Genomic DNA, 16,459 nt, shown 5'->3' with positions numbered 1-16,459 from the left:
ACTGGGAGGGGTTAAAAAGAAGATTTGGGGTTACTGGTTTATACTGGGAGGGACTGGGAGGGGTTAAAAAGGAGATTTGGGGTTACTGGTTTATACTGGGAGGGGACTGATGGGAACTGGGAGGGACTGGGAGGGACTGGGAGGGACTGGGAGGAAACTGGGAGGGACTGGGAGAGGATTGGGGGGGAACTGGGAGGGACTGGGAGGGACTGGGAGGGACTGGGAGGGGATTGAGGGGAACTGGGAGAGACTGGGAGGGAACTGGGGGGAACTGGGAGGGACTGGTTTATACTGGGAGGGGATTGGGTGGGACTGGGAGGGGTTAAAAAGGAGATTTGGGGTTACTGGTTTATACTGGGAGGGACTGGGAGGGAACTGGGAGGGACTGGGAGGGACTGGGGGGGAATTGGGAGGGAACTGGGAGGGACTGGGAGGGGTTAAAAAGGAGATTTGGGGTTACTGGTTTATACTGGGAGGGGACTGGGAGGGGATTGAGGGGAACTGGGAGGGACTGGGAGGGAACTGGGAGAGACTGGGAGGGACTGGGAGGGAACTGGGGGGGACTGGGAGGGAACTGGGAGGGAACTGGGGGGGACTGGGAGGGAACTGGGAGGGACTGAGAGGGACTGGGAGGGACTGGGAGGGAACTGGGAGGGGACTGGGGTGAACTGGGAGGGAACTGGGAGGGACTGAGAGGGACTGGGAGGGACTGGGAGGGGTTAATAAGGAGATTTGGGGTTACTGGTTTATACTGGGAGGGGACTGAGGGGAACTGGGAGGGACTGGGGGGGAACTGGGGGGAACTGGGAGGGACTGGGAGGGACTGGGAGGGAACTGGGGGGGACTGGGAGGGGTTAAAAAGGAGATTTGGGGTTACTGGTTTATACTGGTTTATACTGGGAGGGGACTGAGGGGAACTGGGAGAGGACTGAGGGGAACTGGGAGGGGATTGGGGGGAACTGGGAGGGACTGGGGGGGGTTAAAAAGGAGATTTGGGGTTACTGGTTTATACTGGGAGGGACTGGGAGGGGATTGAGGGGAACTGGGAGGGACTGGGAGGGACTGGAACGGGTTCAAAAGGAGATTTGGGGTTACTGGTTTATACTGGGAGGGGACTGAGGGGAACTGGGATGGACTGGGGGGGAACTGGGAGGGGATTGAGGGAAACTGGGGGGAACTGGGAGGGACTGGGAGGGACTGGGAGGGAACTGGGAGGGGTTAAAAAGGAGATTTGGGGTTACTGGTTTATACTGGGAGGGACTGGGAAGGGACTGAGGGGAACTGGGAGGGGATTGGGGGGAACTGGGAGGGACTGGGACAAACTGGGAGGGAACTGGGGGGGACTGGGAGGGACTGGGAGGGAACTGGGAGGGGATTGAGGGGAACTGGGAGGGAACTGGGAGGGACTGGGGGGGGACTGGGGGGGACTGGGAGGGGTTAAAAAGGAGATTTGGGGTTACTGGTTTATACTGGGAGGGACTGGGAGGGACTGGGAGGGGATTGGGGGGAACTGGGAGGGACTGGGACAAACTGGGAGGGAACTGGGGGGGACTGGGAGGGACTGGGAGGGGACTGGGAGGGTTAAAAAGGAGATTTGGGGTTACTGGTTTATACTGGGAGGGACTGGGAGGGGTTAAAGAGGAGATTTGGGGTTACTGGTTTATACTGGGAGGGGACTGAGGGGAACTGGGAGGGACTGGGGGGAACTGGGAGGGAACTGGGAGGGACTGGGAGGGGTTAAAAAGGAGATTTGGGGTTACTGGTTTATACTGGGATGAACTGGGAGGGACTGGGAGGGACTGGGGGGAACTGGGAGGGGATTGAGGGGAACTGGGATGAACTGGGAGGGACTGGGAGGGACTGGGAGGGGTTAAAAAGGAGATTTGGGGTTACTGGTTTATACTGGGAGGGGATTGGGAGAAACTCGAGGGGACTGGGAGGGACTGGGAGGGACTGGGAGCACTGGTCTGTACTGGTCTGTACTGGTCTGTACTGGTCCATACTGGTCTGTACTGGTCCATACTGGTCTGTACTGGTCTGTACTGGTCCATACTGGTCTGTACTGGTCTGTACTGGTCCATACTGGTCTGTACTGGGAGCACTGGTCCATACTGGTCTGCACTGGTCTGTACTGGTCTGTACTGGTCTGTACTGGTCTGTACTGGGAGCACTGGTCCGTACTGGTCCGTACTGGTCTGTACTGGTCCATACTGGTCTGTACTGGTCCATACTGGTCTGTACTGGTCTGTACTGGTCCATACTGGTCCATACTGGTCTGTACTGGTCTATACTGGTCTGTACTGGTCTGTACTGGGAGCACTGGTCTGTACTGGTCCATACTGGTCTGTACTGGTCCATACTGGTCCGTACTGGTCCGTACTGGTCTGTACTGGTCTGTACTGGTCTCTACTGGTCCATACTGGTCCATACTGGTCCATACTGGTCTGTACTGGTCTGTACTGGGAGCACTGGTCTGTACTGGTCCATACTGGTCTCTACTGGTCCATACTGGTCTATACTGGTCCATACTGGTCTGTACTGGTCCATACTGGTCCGTACTGGTCTGTACTGGTCTGTACTGGTCTGTACTGGTCTGTACTGGTCTGTACTGGTCTGTACTGGTCCATACTGGTCCATACTGGTCCATACTGGTCTGTACTGGTCTGTACTGGTCCGTACTGGTCTGTACTGGGAACACTGGTCCATACTGGTCCATACTGGTCTGTACTGGTCCATACTGGTCTGTACTGGTCTGTACTGGTCTGTACTGGTCTGTACTGGTCCGTACTGGTCTGTACTGGTCTGTACTGGTCCATACTGGTCCATACTGGTGTCTGCACTGGTCCGTACTGGTCTGTACTGGTCTGTACTGGTCCATACTGGTCTGTACTGGTCTGTACTGGGAGCACTGGTCTGTACTGGTCCGTACTGGTTTATACTGGTCTGTACTGGTCCATACTGGTCCGTACTGGTCCATACTGGTCTGTACTGGTCCATACTGGTCCATACTGGTCCATACTGGTCTGTACTGGTCCGTACTGGTCTGTACTGGTCTGTACTGGTCCGTACTGGTCTGTACTGGTCCATACTGGTCCATACTGGTCTGTACTGGTCCATACTGGTCTGTACTGGTCTGTACTGGTCCATACTGGTCCATACTGGTGTCTGCACTGGTCCGTACTGGTCTGTACTGGTCTGTACTGGTCCATACTGGTCTGTACTGGTCTGTACTGGGAGCACTGGTCTGTACTGGTCCGTACTGGTTTATACTGGTCCATACTGGTTTATACTGGTCCATACTGGTTTATACTGGTCCATACTGGTGTCTGTACATTCCCTGTGGGGGGAATGACCCAGGGGACACCGGGGGGGGGGAGGGGGGGGGTGGCCCTGTCCTCGTGTCCCTTTGTCCCCTCCCATGACGTCACTGCCACCGCCCCCCATGACGTCACCGCCACCACCCCCCCTCCCATTGGCTGCTCTGGGGACGTTTTGGGGACAAACTGGGACAAACTGGGAGGGACTGGAATGAACTGGGAGTTTATTGAGTTTCACACAGCCCCGGGGGGGGACCCCGGGGGACACTTTGGGGACATTTTGGGGACATTTGGGGACATTTTGGGGACACTCAGACCCCCCTGTCCTCCCCAGGGGGGTCCAGGGACACTTTGGGGACATTTTGGGGACACTTTGGGTCCCTCTGGTGACACTTTGGGGACATCTGGGGACACTGGGGACACCCAGACCCCCCCTGTCCTCCCCAGGGACACTTTGGGGACACTTTGGGGACACTTGGGCCCCTCTGGTGACACTTTGGGGACATTTGGGGACACCAGGGTCCCTCTGGAGCCCTTCTGGTGACACTTTGGGGACATTTGGGGACACTTTGGGGACATTTTGGGGACACCCAGACCCCCCTGTCCTCCCCAGGGGGTCCAGGGACACTTTGGGGACATTTTGGGGCCCCTCTGGTGACACTTTGGGGACACCGTGACCCCTCAGGTGACACTTTTGGGATATTTGGGGACACTTTGGGGACACTGTGGCCCCACAGGTGACACTTTGGGGCCCTTTGGGGACACTTTGGGGACATTTGGGTCCCTCAGGTGACACTTTGGGGACACTGTGGCCCCTCAGGTGACACTTTGGGGACACCGTGACCCCTCAGGTGACACTTTGGGGCCCTTTGGGGACACTTTAGGGACATTTGGGCCTCTCAGGTGACACTTTGGGGACACCGGGATCCATCTGGTGACACTTTGGGGACACTGTGGCCCCTCAGGTGACACTTTGGGGCCCCCATGACCCCTCAGGTGACACTTTGGGGACACCGTGACCCCTCAGGTGACACTTTGGGGCCCTTTGGAGACAGTTTGGGGCCCTCTGGTGACACTTTGGGGACATTTGGGGACACCGTGACCCCTCAGGTGACACTTTGGGGACACTGTGGCCACTCTGGTGACACTTTGGGGCCATTGGAGCCCCTCAGGTGACACTTTGGGGCCATTGGAGCCCTCAGGTGACACTTTGGGGACACCAGGGTCCCTCTGGAGCCCCTCAGGTGACACTTTGGGGCCCTTTGGGGACACTTTGGGGCCACTGGAGCCCCTCAGGTGACACTTTGGGGCCCTCAGGTGACACTTTGGGGACACCGTGGCCCCTCAAGTGACACTTTGGGGACATTGGAGCCCCTCAGGTGACACTTTGGGGCCCTCAGGTGACACTTTTGGGACACCGTGACCCCTCAGGTGACACATTGGGGACACCGTGGCCCCTCAGGTGACACTTTGGGGACACTTTGGGGCCCTTTGGGGCCACTCTGGTGACACTTTGGGGACATTTTGGGGACACCCAGACCCCCCTGTCCTCCCCAGAAGGACCCAGGGACACTTTGAGGACACTTTGGGGACATTTGGGGACACCGGGGCCCCTCAGGTGACACTTTTGGGATACTGTGGCCCCTCAGGTGACACTTTGGGGACACTTTGGGCCCATTGGAGCCCCTCAGGTGACACTTTGGGGACACCGTGACCCCTCAGGTGACACTGGGGATATTTGGGGACACTTTAGGGCCACTGGAGCCCCTCAAGTGACACTTTGGGGACACCGTGGCCCTTCAGGTGACACTTTGGGGCCCTTTGGGGACACTTTAGGGACATTTGGGCCCCTCAGGTGACACTTTGGGGACATTGGAGCCCCTCTGGTGACACTTTGGGGCCACTGGAGCCCCTCAGGTGACACTTTGGGGACATTTGGGGACACTTTAGGGACATTTGGGCCCCTCAGGTGACACTTTGGGGACATTTGGGGACACCAGGGTCCCTCTGGGGCCCCTCAGGTGACACTTTGGGGACACCGTGACCCCTCAGGTGACACTTTGGGGACACCGTGGCCCCTCAGGTGACACTTTGTGGCCATTGGAGCCCCTCAGGGGACACTTTGGGGACATTGGAGCCCCTCAGGTGACACTTTGGGGACATCTGGGGACACCGGGGTCCCTCTGGAGCCCCTCAGGTGACACTTTGGGGACATTTGGGCCCCTCAGGTGACACTTTGGGGACATTTGGGGACACCGGGGTCCCTCTGGAGCCCCTCAGGTGACACTTTGGGGACATTTGGGCCCCTCAGGTGACACTTTGGGGACATTTGGGGACATTTTGGGGACACCCAGACCCCCCTGTCCTCCCCAGGGACACTTTGGGGACACTTTGGGGCCCTCTGGGGACACTTTGGGGACATTTGGGGCCATTGGAGCCCCTCAGGTGGCACTTTGGGGCCATTTGGGGACATTGGAGCCCCTCAGGTGACACTTTGGGGCCATTTGGGGACATTGGAGCCCCTCAGGTGACACTTTGGGGACATTTGGGGACATTGGAGCCCCTCAGGTGACACTTTGGGGACATTTGGGGACATTGGAGCCCCTCAGGTGACACTTTGGGGACATTTGGGGACACCGGGGTCCCTCTGGGGCCCCTCTGGGGATACTTCAGGGACACTTTGGGGCCATTGTCGCCCCTCTGGGGACACTTTGGGGACATTTTGGGGACACCCAGACCCCCCTGTCCTCCCCAGGGACATTTTGGGGACACTTTGGGGACATTTGGTGACACTTTGGGGACATTTGGGGACACTTTGGGGCCACTGGAGCCCCTCAGGTGACACTTTGGGGCCATCGTGACCCCTCAGGTGACACTTTGGGGACACTTTGGGGCCATTGGAGCCCCTCAGGCGACACTTTGGGGACATTTGGGGACACTGGGGTCTCTCTGGGGCCCCTCAGGTGACACTTTGGGGCCCTTTGGGGACATTGTTGCCCCTCTGGTGACACTTTGGGGACATTTTGGGGACATCCAGACCCCCCTGTCCTCCCCAGGGGGGTCCAGGGACACTTTGGGGACACTTTGGGGCCCTTTGGTGACACTTTGGGGCCCTCAGGTGACACTTTGGGGCTCTTTGGGGACACTTTGGGGACATTTGGGCCCCTCTGAGGACACTTTGGGGACTTTTGGGGACACCAGGGTCCCTCTGAGGCCCCTCAGGTGACACTTTTGGGGCACTGGAGCCCCTCAGGTGACACTTTGGGGACACTCTGGGGACACCGTGACCCCTCAGGTGACACTTTTAGGTGCCACCCGCTGTCTCCTGCGTCCCCACCCCGGGGGTCCCATTGGCCTTTCCCGCGGGGACACCGGTGGCACTTTGGGGACTGTCCCCAACCTCCGCCTTGGTGACAGCAGCGGCCACCGGGGACCCCGCGGTGGTGGCCGTGGTGGCACTTGGGGACATCTGCGGGGCGGGGGCGGGCGGGGGGGTGGCGGTGGTGGCAGTGCCACCCTTGGTGTCACCTGTGGCGGGTGGCAGGGACACCACGATGTATTTCTGCACGGCGCCGGTGACACCGGTGACACCGGTGGTGGCAGTGGTGGCGGTGGTGGCACCGCTGGGGACACCGGGGGACACCAGTTTGACCAGTGGCTGCACGCTGGGGACAGTGGTGGTGACAGGGGAGGTGGCAGTGGGGGCGGGGGACGTGCTCAGCGTGATCACCTGCGGAGGTGACAGCGGTGACACCCATGGGTGGCACCTCACGGTGACGAATAATGGCACTTTGTTGTCACCTCCCCCCGTTGTGTCACCAATGTCCCCAATGGCCCCAATGTCCCCAATGTCCCCAGACCCACCAATGTCCCCAAACACCCAAATGTCCCCAAATATCCCCGAATATCCCCCAAATGTCCCCAATGTCCCCAATGTCCCAAATCCCCCCGCAGTCCCCAATGTCCCCAAACCCACCAGTGTCCCCAGTGTCCCCAATGTCCCCAATGTCCCCAAATGTCCCCAGTATCCCAACCCCCCCAACCCCCCCAATGTCCCCAACTCCCCCACAGTCCCAAACCTCCCAGTGTCCCCAAATGTCCCCAAATATCCCCCAATGTCCCCAATGTCCCCAATGTCCCCAACCCCCCAATTCCCCCAACCTCCCCAATGTCCCCAATGTCCCCAATCCCCCAATGTCCCCAATCCCCCCAATGTCCCCATTGTCCTCAATGTCCCCAATGTCCCCAAATCCCCCCAATGTCCCAATCCCCCCAACCTCCCAATGTCCCCAAAGTGTCCCCAACTCCCCCAATGTCCCCAACCTCCCCAGTGTCCCCAATGTCTCCCCAATGTCCCCAACCCCCCCAATCCCCCCAATGTCCCAAAATGTCCCCAAATATCCCCCAAATGTCCCCAATGTCCCAAATCCCCCCAATCTCCATAAATGTCCCCAATGTCCCCAATGTCCCCAAATCCCCCCAATGCCCCCAATCCCCCCGCTGTCCCCAACCCCCCCAGTGTCCCCAACATCCCCAACCCCCCCGATGTCTTCAATCCCCCAAATGTCCCCAATGTCCCCAAATATCCCCCGATGTCCCCAATGTCCCCAACCCCCCCAATGTCCCCAATGTTCCAAACATCCCCAATCCCCCCAATGTCCCCAACCCAATTATTGTCCCCAAATATCCCCCAATGTCCCCAATCCCCCCAAGCCCCCAATGTCCCAAATGTCCCCAATGTCCCAAATCCCCTCAACCCCCCCCGCTGTCCCCAACCCCCCCAATGTCCCCTGCTGTCCCCAAATGTCCCCAATGTCCCCAACCCTCCCAACCCCCTCAATGTCCCCCCAATGTCCCCAACCCCCCCAATGTCCCCAATGTCCCCAAACCCCCCAATGTCCCCCAATGTCCCCAAAATCCCAAACCCCCCCAATGTCCCCAACCCCATTATTGTCCCCAAATATCCCCCAATGTCCCCAACCCCCCAATGTCCCCAACATCCCTCAATCCCCCCAACGTCCCCAACCCCCGAATGTCCCCAATGTCCCAAATCCCCCCAATGTCCCCAACCCCCATAATGTCCCAAACGTCCCCAACCCCCCCAATGTCTCCAATCCCCCAAATGTCCCCTCCCCGCTGTCCCCGTACCTGCTGGCTGGCGCTGCTGGCCGAGGACATGACGATGAACTTGGGGGGCGGCGGGGAGGGCTGGGTGGGGGTCCCGGGGCGGCCGCCGGGGGTCAGGGCGGGCACGGGGACGGGCACGGGCACGGGCAGGGCGATGGCGCTGGGCACCTTGATGATGCTGGGGGGCCGCGGGGGCGCCCCCGGGGCCTGCGGGGCCTGGGACAGCGTCAGCGTGGGGCGCGGCTGTGGGGACATTGGGGACAGGGACATCGTCAGGGGACGTTGGGGGGATTGGGGATGTTGGGGACATTGGGGGGTTGGGGACATGGGGGACATTGGGAGGGTTGAGAGGACTGGGGACATTGGGGGGATTGGGGACATTGAGGACATTGGGGGAGTTGGGGATATTTGGGGACATTGGGGACATCAGGGATGTTGCGTGGATTGGGGACATTGGGGACATAGGGGACATTGGGGGGATTGGGGACATTGAGGAGGTTGGGGACATCGGGGGTGTTGAAGACATTGGGGGGATTTGGGGACATTGGGGAGATTCGGGACATTGGGACATTGGGGGTATTGGGGACATTGGGGGGATTGGGGACATTTGGGGGATTGGGGACATTGGTGGGTTTGGGGACACTGTGGGGACATTGGGGGGATTGGGGACATTGGGGACATTGGGGACATTGGGGGGATTGGCGGGATTGGGGACATTGGGGGATTGGGGACATTGGGGGTATTGGGGACACTGGAGATATTTGGGACATTGGGGGCACTGAGGACATTGGGGACATTGGAGACATTGGGGGGGTTGGGGGGATTAGGGACATTGGGGACATTGGGGACATTGGGGACATTGGGGACATTTGGGGGATTGGGGACATTGGGGGACATTGGGGACATTGGGGACGTTGGGGACATTTGGGGGATTGGGGACATTGGGGACATTGGGGGGATTGGGGACATTGGGGGACATTGGGGACAGTGGGGACATTGGGGACAGTGGGGACATTGGGGACATTGGGGGGATTGGGGACATTGGGGACAGGGACAGCATCAGCGTGGGGCGCGGCTGTGGGGACAAGGGGACACGGTTAGGGGACAGTGGGGACATTGGGGACATTGGGGGGATTTGGGGGATTGGGGACATTGGGGACATTGGGGGTGTTGGGGACAGCAGGGGGGATTGGGGGATTGGCGACACTGGAGATATTTGGGACATTGGAGGCACTGAGGACATTGGGGACAATGGGGACATTGGGGACATTGGGGGGGTTGGGGACATTGGGGACATTGGGGACATTGGGGGATTGGGGACGATGGGGGGATTCCGGACGTTGGGGACATCAGGGACATTGGGGGGATTGGGGACATTGGGGGGACATTGGGGGGATTGGGGACATTGGGGACATTGGGGGGATTTGGGGGATTTGGGACGTTGGGGACATTGGGGCCTGGGACAGCGTCAGCGTGGGGCGTGGCTGTGGGGACAGGGACAGGGACATCGTCAGGGGACATTGGGGACATTGGGGACATTGGGGGGATTGGGGATATTGGGGACATTGGGGACATTGGAGACTTGGGGGGATTTGGGGACATTGGGGACATTGGGGACATTGGGGACATTGGGGGGATTGGGGACATTGGGGACACTGAGGATATTGGGGACATTTGGGACGTTGGGGGATTGGGGACATTGGGGCCTGCGGGGCCTGGGACAGCGTCAGCGTGGGGCGTGGCTGCGGGGACATTGGGGACACGGTTAGGGGACATTGGGGACATTGGGGACATTGGGGACAGCAGGGGGGATTGGGGACAGTGGGGACATTGGGGACATGGTTAGGGGGGATTGGGGACATTGGGGACATTGGGGACATTGGGGGGATTGGGGACATTGGGGACATTGGGGACATGGTTAGGGGACGTTGGGGACATTGGGGACATTGGGGACATTGGGGGGATTGGAGACTTTTGGGGACGTTGGGGGGATTGGGGACGTTGGGGGGATTTGGGACATTGGGGACATTGGGGGACATTGGGGACTTGGGGGGATCTGGTGACATTGGGGACATTGAGGGATTGGGGACATTGGGGACATTGGGGACATTGGGGGATTGGGGACATTGGGGACATTGGGGACATTGGGGACATTGGGGACAGTGGGGACATTGGGGCCTGCGGGGCCTGGGACAGCGTCAGCGTGGGGCGCGGCTGTGGGGACATTGGGGACACGGTTAGGGGGGATTGGGGACATTGGGGACATGGGGGACATTGGGGACAAGGGACAGCGTCAGCGTGGGGCACGGCTGCGGGGACAGGGGACAGGGACATGGTCAGGGGACATTGGGGACATTGGGGGGATTGGGGACACTGGGGACATTGGGGACATTGGGGACATTGGGGGGATTGGGGACATTGGGGACACTGGGGACACTGGGGGGATTGGGGACATTGGGGACATTGGGGACAAGGAACAGCGTCAGCGTGGGGCGCAGCTGTGGGGACAGGGGACAACGGTTAGGGGACATTGGGGACAGTGCGGGGTTGGAGATGTTGGGGGGATTGGGGACATTGGGAACATGGGGGACATTGGGGGGACATTGGGGACATTGGGGACATTGGGGCCTGCGGGGCCTGGGACAGCGTCAGCGTGGGGCGCGGCTGTGGGGACATTGGGGACATCGTCAGGGGACGTTGGGGACATTGGGGACATTGGGGACAAGGGACAGCGTGGGGCGCGGCTGTGGGGACATTGGGGACACGGTTAGGGGACGTTGGGGACATTGGGGACATTGGGGGGATTGGGGACATTGGGGACATTGGGGACAGTGGGGGGATTGGGGACATTGGGGGGATTGGGGACACTGGGGACATTGGGGACAAGGGACAGCATCAGCGTGGGGCGCAGCTGTGGGGACATTGGGGACATGGTAAGGGGACAGCGGGGACATTGGGGACATTGGGGGGATTGGGGACATTGGGGGGATTGGGGACATCAGGGATGTTGGGTGGATTGGGGACACTGGGGACATTGGGGACATTGGGGACATTGGGGACATTGGGGGGATTCGGGACATTGGGGACATTGGGGACATTGGGGACAGTGGGGGGATTGGGGACATTGGGGCCTGCGGGGCCTGGGACAGCGTCAGCGTGGGCGCGGCTGTGGGGACATTGGGGACACTGTTAGGGGCGTTGGGGACATTGGGGACATTGGGGGGATTGGGGACATTTGGGGGATTGGGGACGGCGGGGTGATTTGGGACATTGGTGGGTTTGGGGACACTGTGGGGACATTGGGGGGATTGGGGACATTGGGGACAGTGGGGGGATTGGGGACACTGTGGGATATTTGGGACATTAGGGGGATTGGGGACATTGGGATATTTGGGGGGGGTGGAGACATTGGGGACACTGGGGGGATTGGGGACATTGGGGACATTGGGTGACATTGGGGACATTGGGGACATTAGGGATGTTGGGGCCTGCGGGGCCTGGGACAGCGTCAGCGTGGGGCGCGGCTGTGGGGACATTGGGGACATGGTTAGGGGACAGCGGGGACATTGGGGACATCGGGGGGATTGGGGACATTGGGGACATTGGGGTGGTTGGGGGGGTTGGGGACATTGGTGGGGTTGGGGACATTGGGGATATTGGGGACATTGAGGGGGTTGGGGACATTGGGGACATTGGGGACATTGGGGACATTGGGGACATTGGGGAGATTGGGGACAATGGGGGGGTTGGGGACATTGGGGACATTTGGGGGATTGGGGACATTGGGGACATTGGGGACATTGGGGACATTTGGGGACTTGGCAATATTGGGACATTGAGGACATTGGGGGGATTTGGGGACACTGAGGACATTGGGGACATTTGGGAACATTGGGGACATTGGGGGGGATTGGGGACATTTGGAGACATTGTGGGCTATTTGGGGACATCAGGGACATCGGGGACATGGGGACAGCAGTCGCAGGGAGGACACAGGCGGGGACACCGTGACAGAGGGGACACCTTGGGGACACAAATCCCCAGAGGGGACACGCGGGGGCCAGGGACCCTCCAGGGTGGCCATGTGTCCCCTGACGCTTTGGTGTCCCCTGATGCAATGTCCCCAATGTCCCCAATGTCCCCAATCCCCCCGATGTCCCCAAATGTCCCCAAATGTCACCTGGGTGATGCTCAGCGAGTCCTGGTCACCTCCTGGGCCTGCAGAGCCACCTGTGCCCGTGGTGTCCCCAATGTCCCAATGTCCCCAATCCCCCAATGTCCCCAAATCCCCTCAATGTCCCCAATCCCCCCAATGTCCCCGATGTCCCCAAATGTCCCCAAATGTCACCTGGGTGATGGTCAGCGTGGTCCTGTTGACCTGCTGGGCCTGCAGAGCCGCCTGTGCCCGTGGTGTCCCCATTGTCCCAATGTCCCCAATCCCCCCAATGTCCCCAATCCCCCCGATGTCCCCAATGTCCCCAATGTCCCCAAATGTCACCTGGGTGATGGTCAGCGTGTCCTGGTCACCTCCTGGGCCTGCAGAGCCGCCTGTGCCCGTGGTGTCCCCATTGTCCCCAATCCCCCCAATGTCCCCATTGTCCCCAATCCCCCCAATGTCCCCATTCCCCTGAACACCCCCAATCCCCCCGATGTCCCCAATCCCCCCGATGTCCCCGATGTCCCCAAGTGTCCCCAAATGTCACCTGGGTGATGCTCAGCGTGTCCTGGTCACCTCCTGGGCCTGCAGAGCCACCTGTGCCCGCGGTGTCCCCAATGTCCCATTGTCCCCAGTGTCCCAAATGTCCCCAATGTCCCAAATCCCCCCGATGTCCCCGATGTCCCCAAGTGTCCCCAAATGTCACCTGGGTGATGCTCAGCGTGTCCTGGTCACCTCCTGGGCCTGCAGAGCCACCTGTGCCCGCTGTGTCCCCATTGTCCCCAATCCCCCCAATGTCCCCAATCCCCACAATGTCCCCAACCCCCTCAATGTCCCCAAGTGTCCCTAAATGTCACCTGGGTGATGGTCAGCGTGTCCTGGTCACCTCCTGGGCCTGCAGAGCCGCCTGTGCCTGCTGTGTCCCCATTGTCCCCATGTCCCCAATCCCCCCAATGTCCCCAATCACCCTAATGTCCCCAGTCCCCTGAACAACCGAAATCCCCCCAATGTCCCCAATCCCCCCGATGTCCCCAATGTCCCCAAGTGTCCCCAAATGTCACCTGGGTGATGGTCAGCGTGGTCCTGTTGACCTGCTGGGCCTGCAGAGCCGCCTGTGCCCATGGTGTCCCCATTGTCCCATTGTCCCCAATTCCCCCAATGCCACCAAATCCCCACAATGCCCCCAATCCCCCCAATGTCCCCGATGTCCCCAATGTCCCCAAATGTCACCTGGGCGATGCTCAGCGTGTCCTGGTCACCTCCTGGACCTGCAGAGCCACCTGTGCCCGCGGTGTCCCCATTGTCCCATTGTCCCCAATCCCCCCAATGTCCCCATTGTCCCCAATCCCCCCAATGTCCCCAATCTCCCCAATGTCCCCGATGTCCCCAATGTCCCCAAATGTCACCTGGGTGATGGTCAGCGTGGTCCTGTTGACCTGCTGGGCCTGCAGAGCCACCTGTGCCTGTGGTGTCCTCATTGTCCCATTGTCCCCAATCCCCCCGATGTCCCAAATCCCCCCAATGTCCCCAATGTCCCCAATCCCCCCAATGTCCCCAATGTCCCCAAATGTCACCTGGGTGATGCTCAGCGTGTCCTGGTCACCTCCTCGCCTGCAGAGCCACCTGTGCCCGCGGTGTCCCCATTGTCCCATTGTCCCCAATCCCCCCATTGTCCCCAATCCCCTGAACAACCGAAATCCCCCCAATGTCCCCAACCCCCCCGATGTCCCCGATGTCCCCAATGTCCCCAAATGTCACCTGGGCGATGCTCAGCGTGTCCTGGTCACCTCCTGGTCCTGCAGAGCCACCTGTGCCCGCTGTGTCCCAAATGTCCCATTGTCCCCAATGTCCCCAACCCCCCCAATGTCCCCAAATGTCCCCAATGTCCCCAAATGTCACCTGGGTGATGCTCAGCGTGTCCTGGTCACCTCCTGGGCCTGCAGAGCCACCTGTGCCCGTGGTGTCCCCAATGTCCCCAATCCCCCCAGTGTCCCCAATCCCCTGAACAACCGAAATCCCCCCAATCCCCTCGATGTCCCCAATGTCCCCGATGTCCCCAAGTGTCCCCAAATGTCACCTGGGTGATGGTCAGCGTGGTCCTGTTGACCTGCTGGGCCTGCAGGGCCGCCTGGGCCCGGGCTTTGACCACGTGGGAGCAGAGCAGCGCGCCCAGGTAACCGAAATCGCCGCGGTAGCACTCGGGGCTGTCGGGGGGCGGCCGCGCCTTGGCCAGCACCGGGGCACAGTGCTTCTGTGGGGACATTGGGGACATTGGGGACATCATTGGGGACATCAGAGTGACACCATGGACAGCCCCAGCCGGGCCAGCACCGGGGCACAGTGCTTCTGTGGGGACATTGGGGACATCATTGGGGACATCAGAGTGACATTGGGGACATCACTGGGGACATCAGAGTGACACCAGGGACAGCACCGGGGCACAGTGCTTCTGTGGGGACATTGGGGACATTGGGGACATTGGGGACATCATTGGGACAGTCCCAGCCAGGCCAGCACCGGGGCACAGTGCTTCTGTGGGGACATTGGGGACATCAAAGTGACATTGGGGACATCATTGGGGACATCAAAGTGACATTGGGGACATCATTGGGGACATCAGAGTGACACTGGGGACATTGGGGATATCATTGGGGACATCAAAGTGACATTGGGGACATCATTGGGGACATCACTGGGGACATCAAAGTGACATTGAGGACATCATTGGGGACATCAAAGTGACATTGGGGACATCACTGGGGACATAAAAGTGACATTGGGGACATTGGGGACATCAAAGTGACATTGGGGACAGCCCCAGCCGGGCCAGCACCGGGGCACAGTGCTGCTGTGGGGACATCAAAGTGACATTGGGGACATCAGAGTGACACCAGGGACAGTCCCAGCCAGGCCAGCACCGGGGCACAGTGCTTCTGTGGGGACATTGAGGACATCAGAGTGACACTGGGGACATCACTGGGGACATCAAAGTGACATTGGGGACATTGGGGACATTGGGGACATCATTGGGGACATCAAAGTGACATTGGGGACATCATTGGGGACATCAGAGTGACATTGGGGACATCAGAGTGACATTGGGGATATCATTGGGGACATCAGAGTGACATTAGGGACATCATTGGGGACATCAAAGTGACATTGGGGACATCACTGGGGACATAAAAGTGACATTGGGGACATTGGGGACATTGGGGACATCATTGGGGACAGTCCCAGCCAGGCCAGCACGGGGGCACAGTGCTTCTGTAGGGACATTGGGGACATCAGAGTGACATTGGGGACATCAGAGTGACACTGAGGACATCATTGGGGACATCAAAGTGACATTGGGGACACCAGAGTGACATTGGGGACATCAGAGTGACACCATGGACAGCCCCAGCAGGGCCAGCACCGGGGCACAGTGCTTCTGTGGGGACATTGGGGACATTGGGGACATCATTGGGGACATTGGGGATATCATTGGGGACAGCCCCAGTCAGGCCAGCATGGGGGCACAGTGCTGCTGTGGGGACACCAAAGTGACATTGGGGACATTGGGGACGTCATTGGGGACAGCCCCAGCAGGGCCAGCACTGGGGCACAGTGCTGCTGTGGGGACATTGGGGACATCAAAGTGACATTGGGGACACTGGGAACATCATTGGGGACAGTCCCAGCCAGGCCAGCACCGGGGCACAGTGCTTCTGTGGGGACATTGGGGACATCAAAGTGACATTGGGGACATTGGGGACATTGGGGATATCATTGGGGACGTCAAAGTGACATTGGGGACATCATTGGGGACATCAGAGAGACATTAAGGGCCATTGGGGATATCATTGGGGACATCAAA

At 59.7% G+C, this 16,459-nt stretch overlaps 1 protein-coding gene and 1 long non-coding RNA gene across 2 annotated transcripts in view; one reads left to right on the top strand and one right to left on the bottom strand.

Moving 5' to 3' along the window:
• The first annotated feature begins 4,281 nt into the window (after nucleotides 1-4,281).
• On the top strand, nucleotides 4,282-6,731 carry LOC140681188 (uncharacterized). Its single transcript, XR_012052421.1, has 3 exons — nucleotides 4,282-4,344; nucleotides 4,718-4,748; nucleotides 6,613-6,731. It is a non-coding gene; the product is annotated as an uncharacterized lncRNA (long non-coding RNA).
• Nucleotides 6,565-16,459, bottom strand: part of TAF6 (TATA-box binding protein associated factor 6) — a 40,333-nt gene continuing 30,438 nt past the window's right edge. The window contains exons 12-14 of the mRNA XM_072920624.1: nucleotides 14,678-14,851; nucleotides 8,466-8,687; nucleotides 6,565-7,047 (exon numbers count right to left, since the gene is read on the bottom strand). Coding sequence (XP_072776725.1) covers nucleotides 6,622-7,047; nucleotides 8,466-8,687; nucleotides 14,678-14,851 — 822 coding nt within the window. The 3' untranslated portion in view covers nucleotides 6,565-6,621. The remainder of the gene's footprint in view (nucleotides 7,048-8,465; nucleotides 8,688-14,677; nucleotides 14,852-16,459) is intronic.

Source organism: Taeniopygia guttata, chromosome 32, assembly GCF_048771995.1.
Source record: "Taeniopygia guttata chromosome 32, bTaeGut7.mat, whole genome shotgun sequence".
Lineage (NCBI taxonomy): Eukaryota > Metazoa > Chordata > Aves > Passeriformes > Estrildidae > Taeniopygia > Taeniopygia guttata.
Note: the sequence above shows the minus strand (reverse complement) of the source record. Positions and strands in the feature narration are given on the sequence as shown.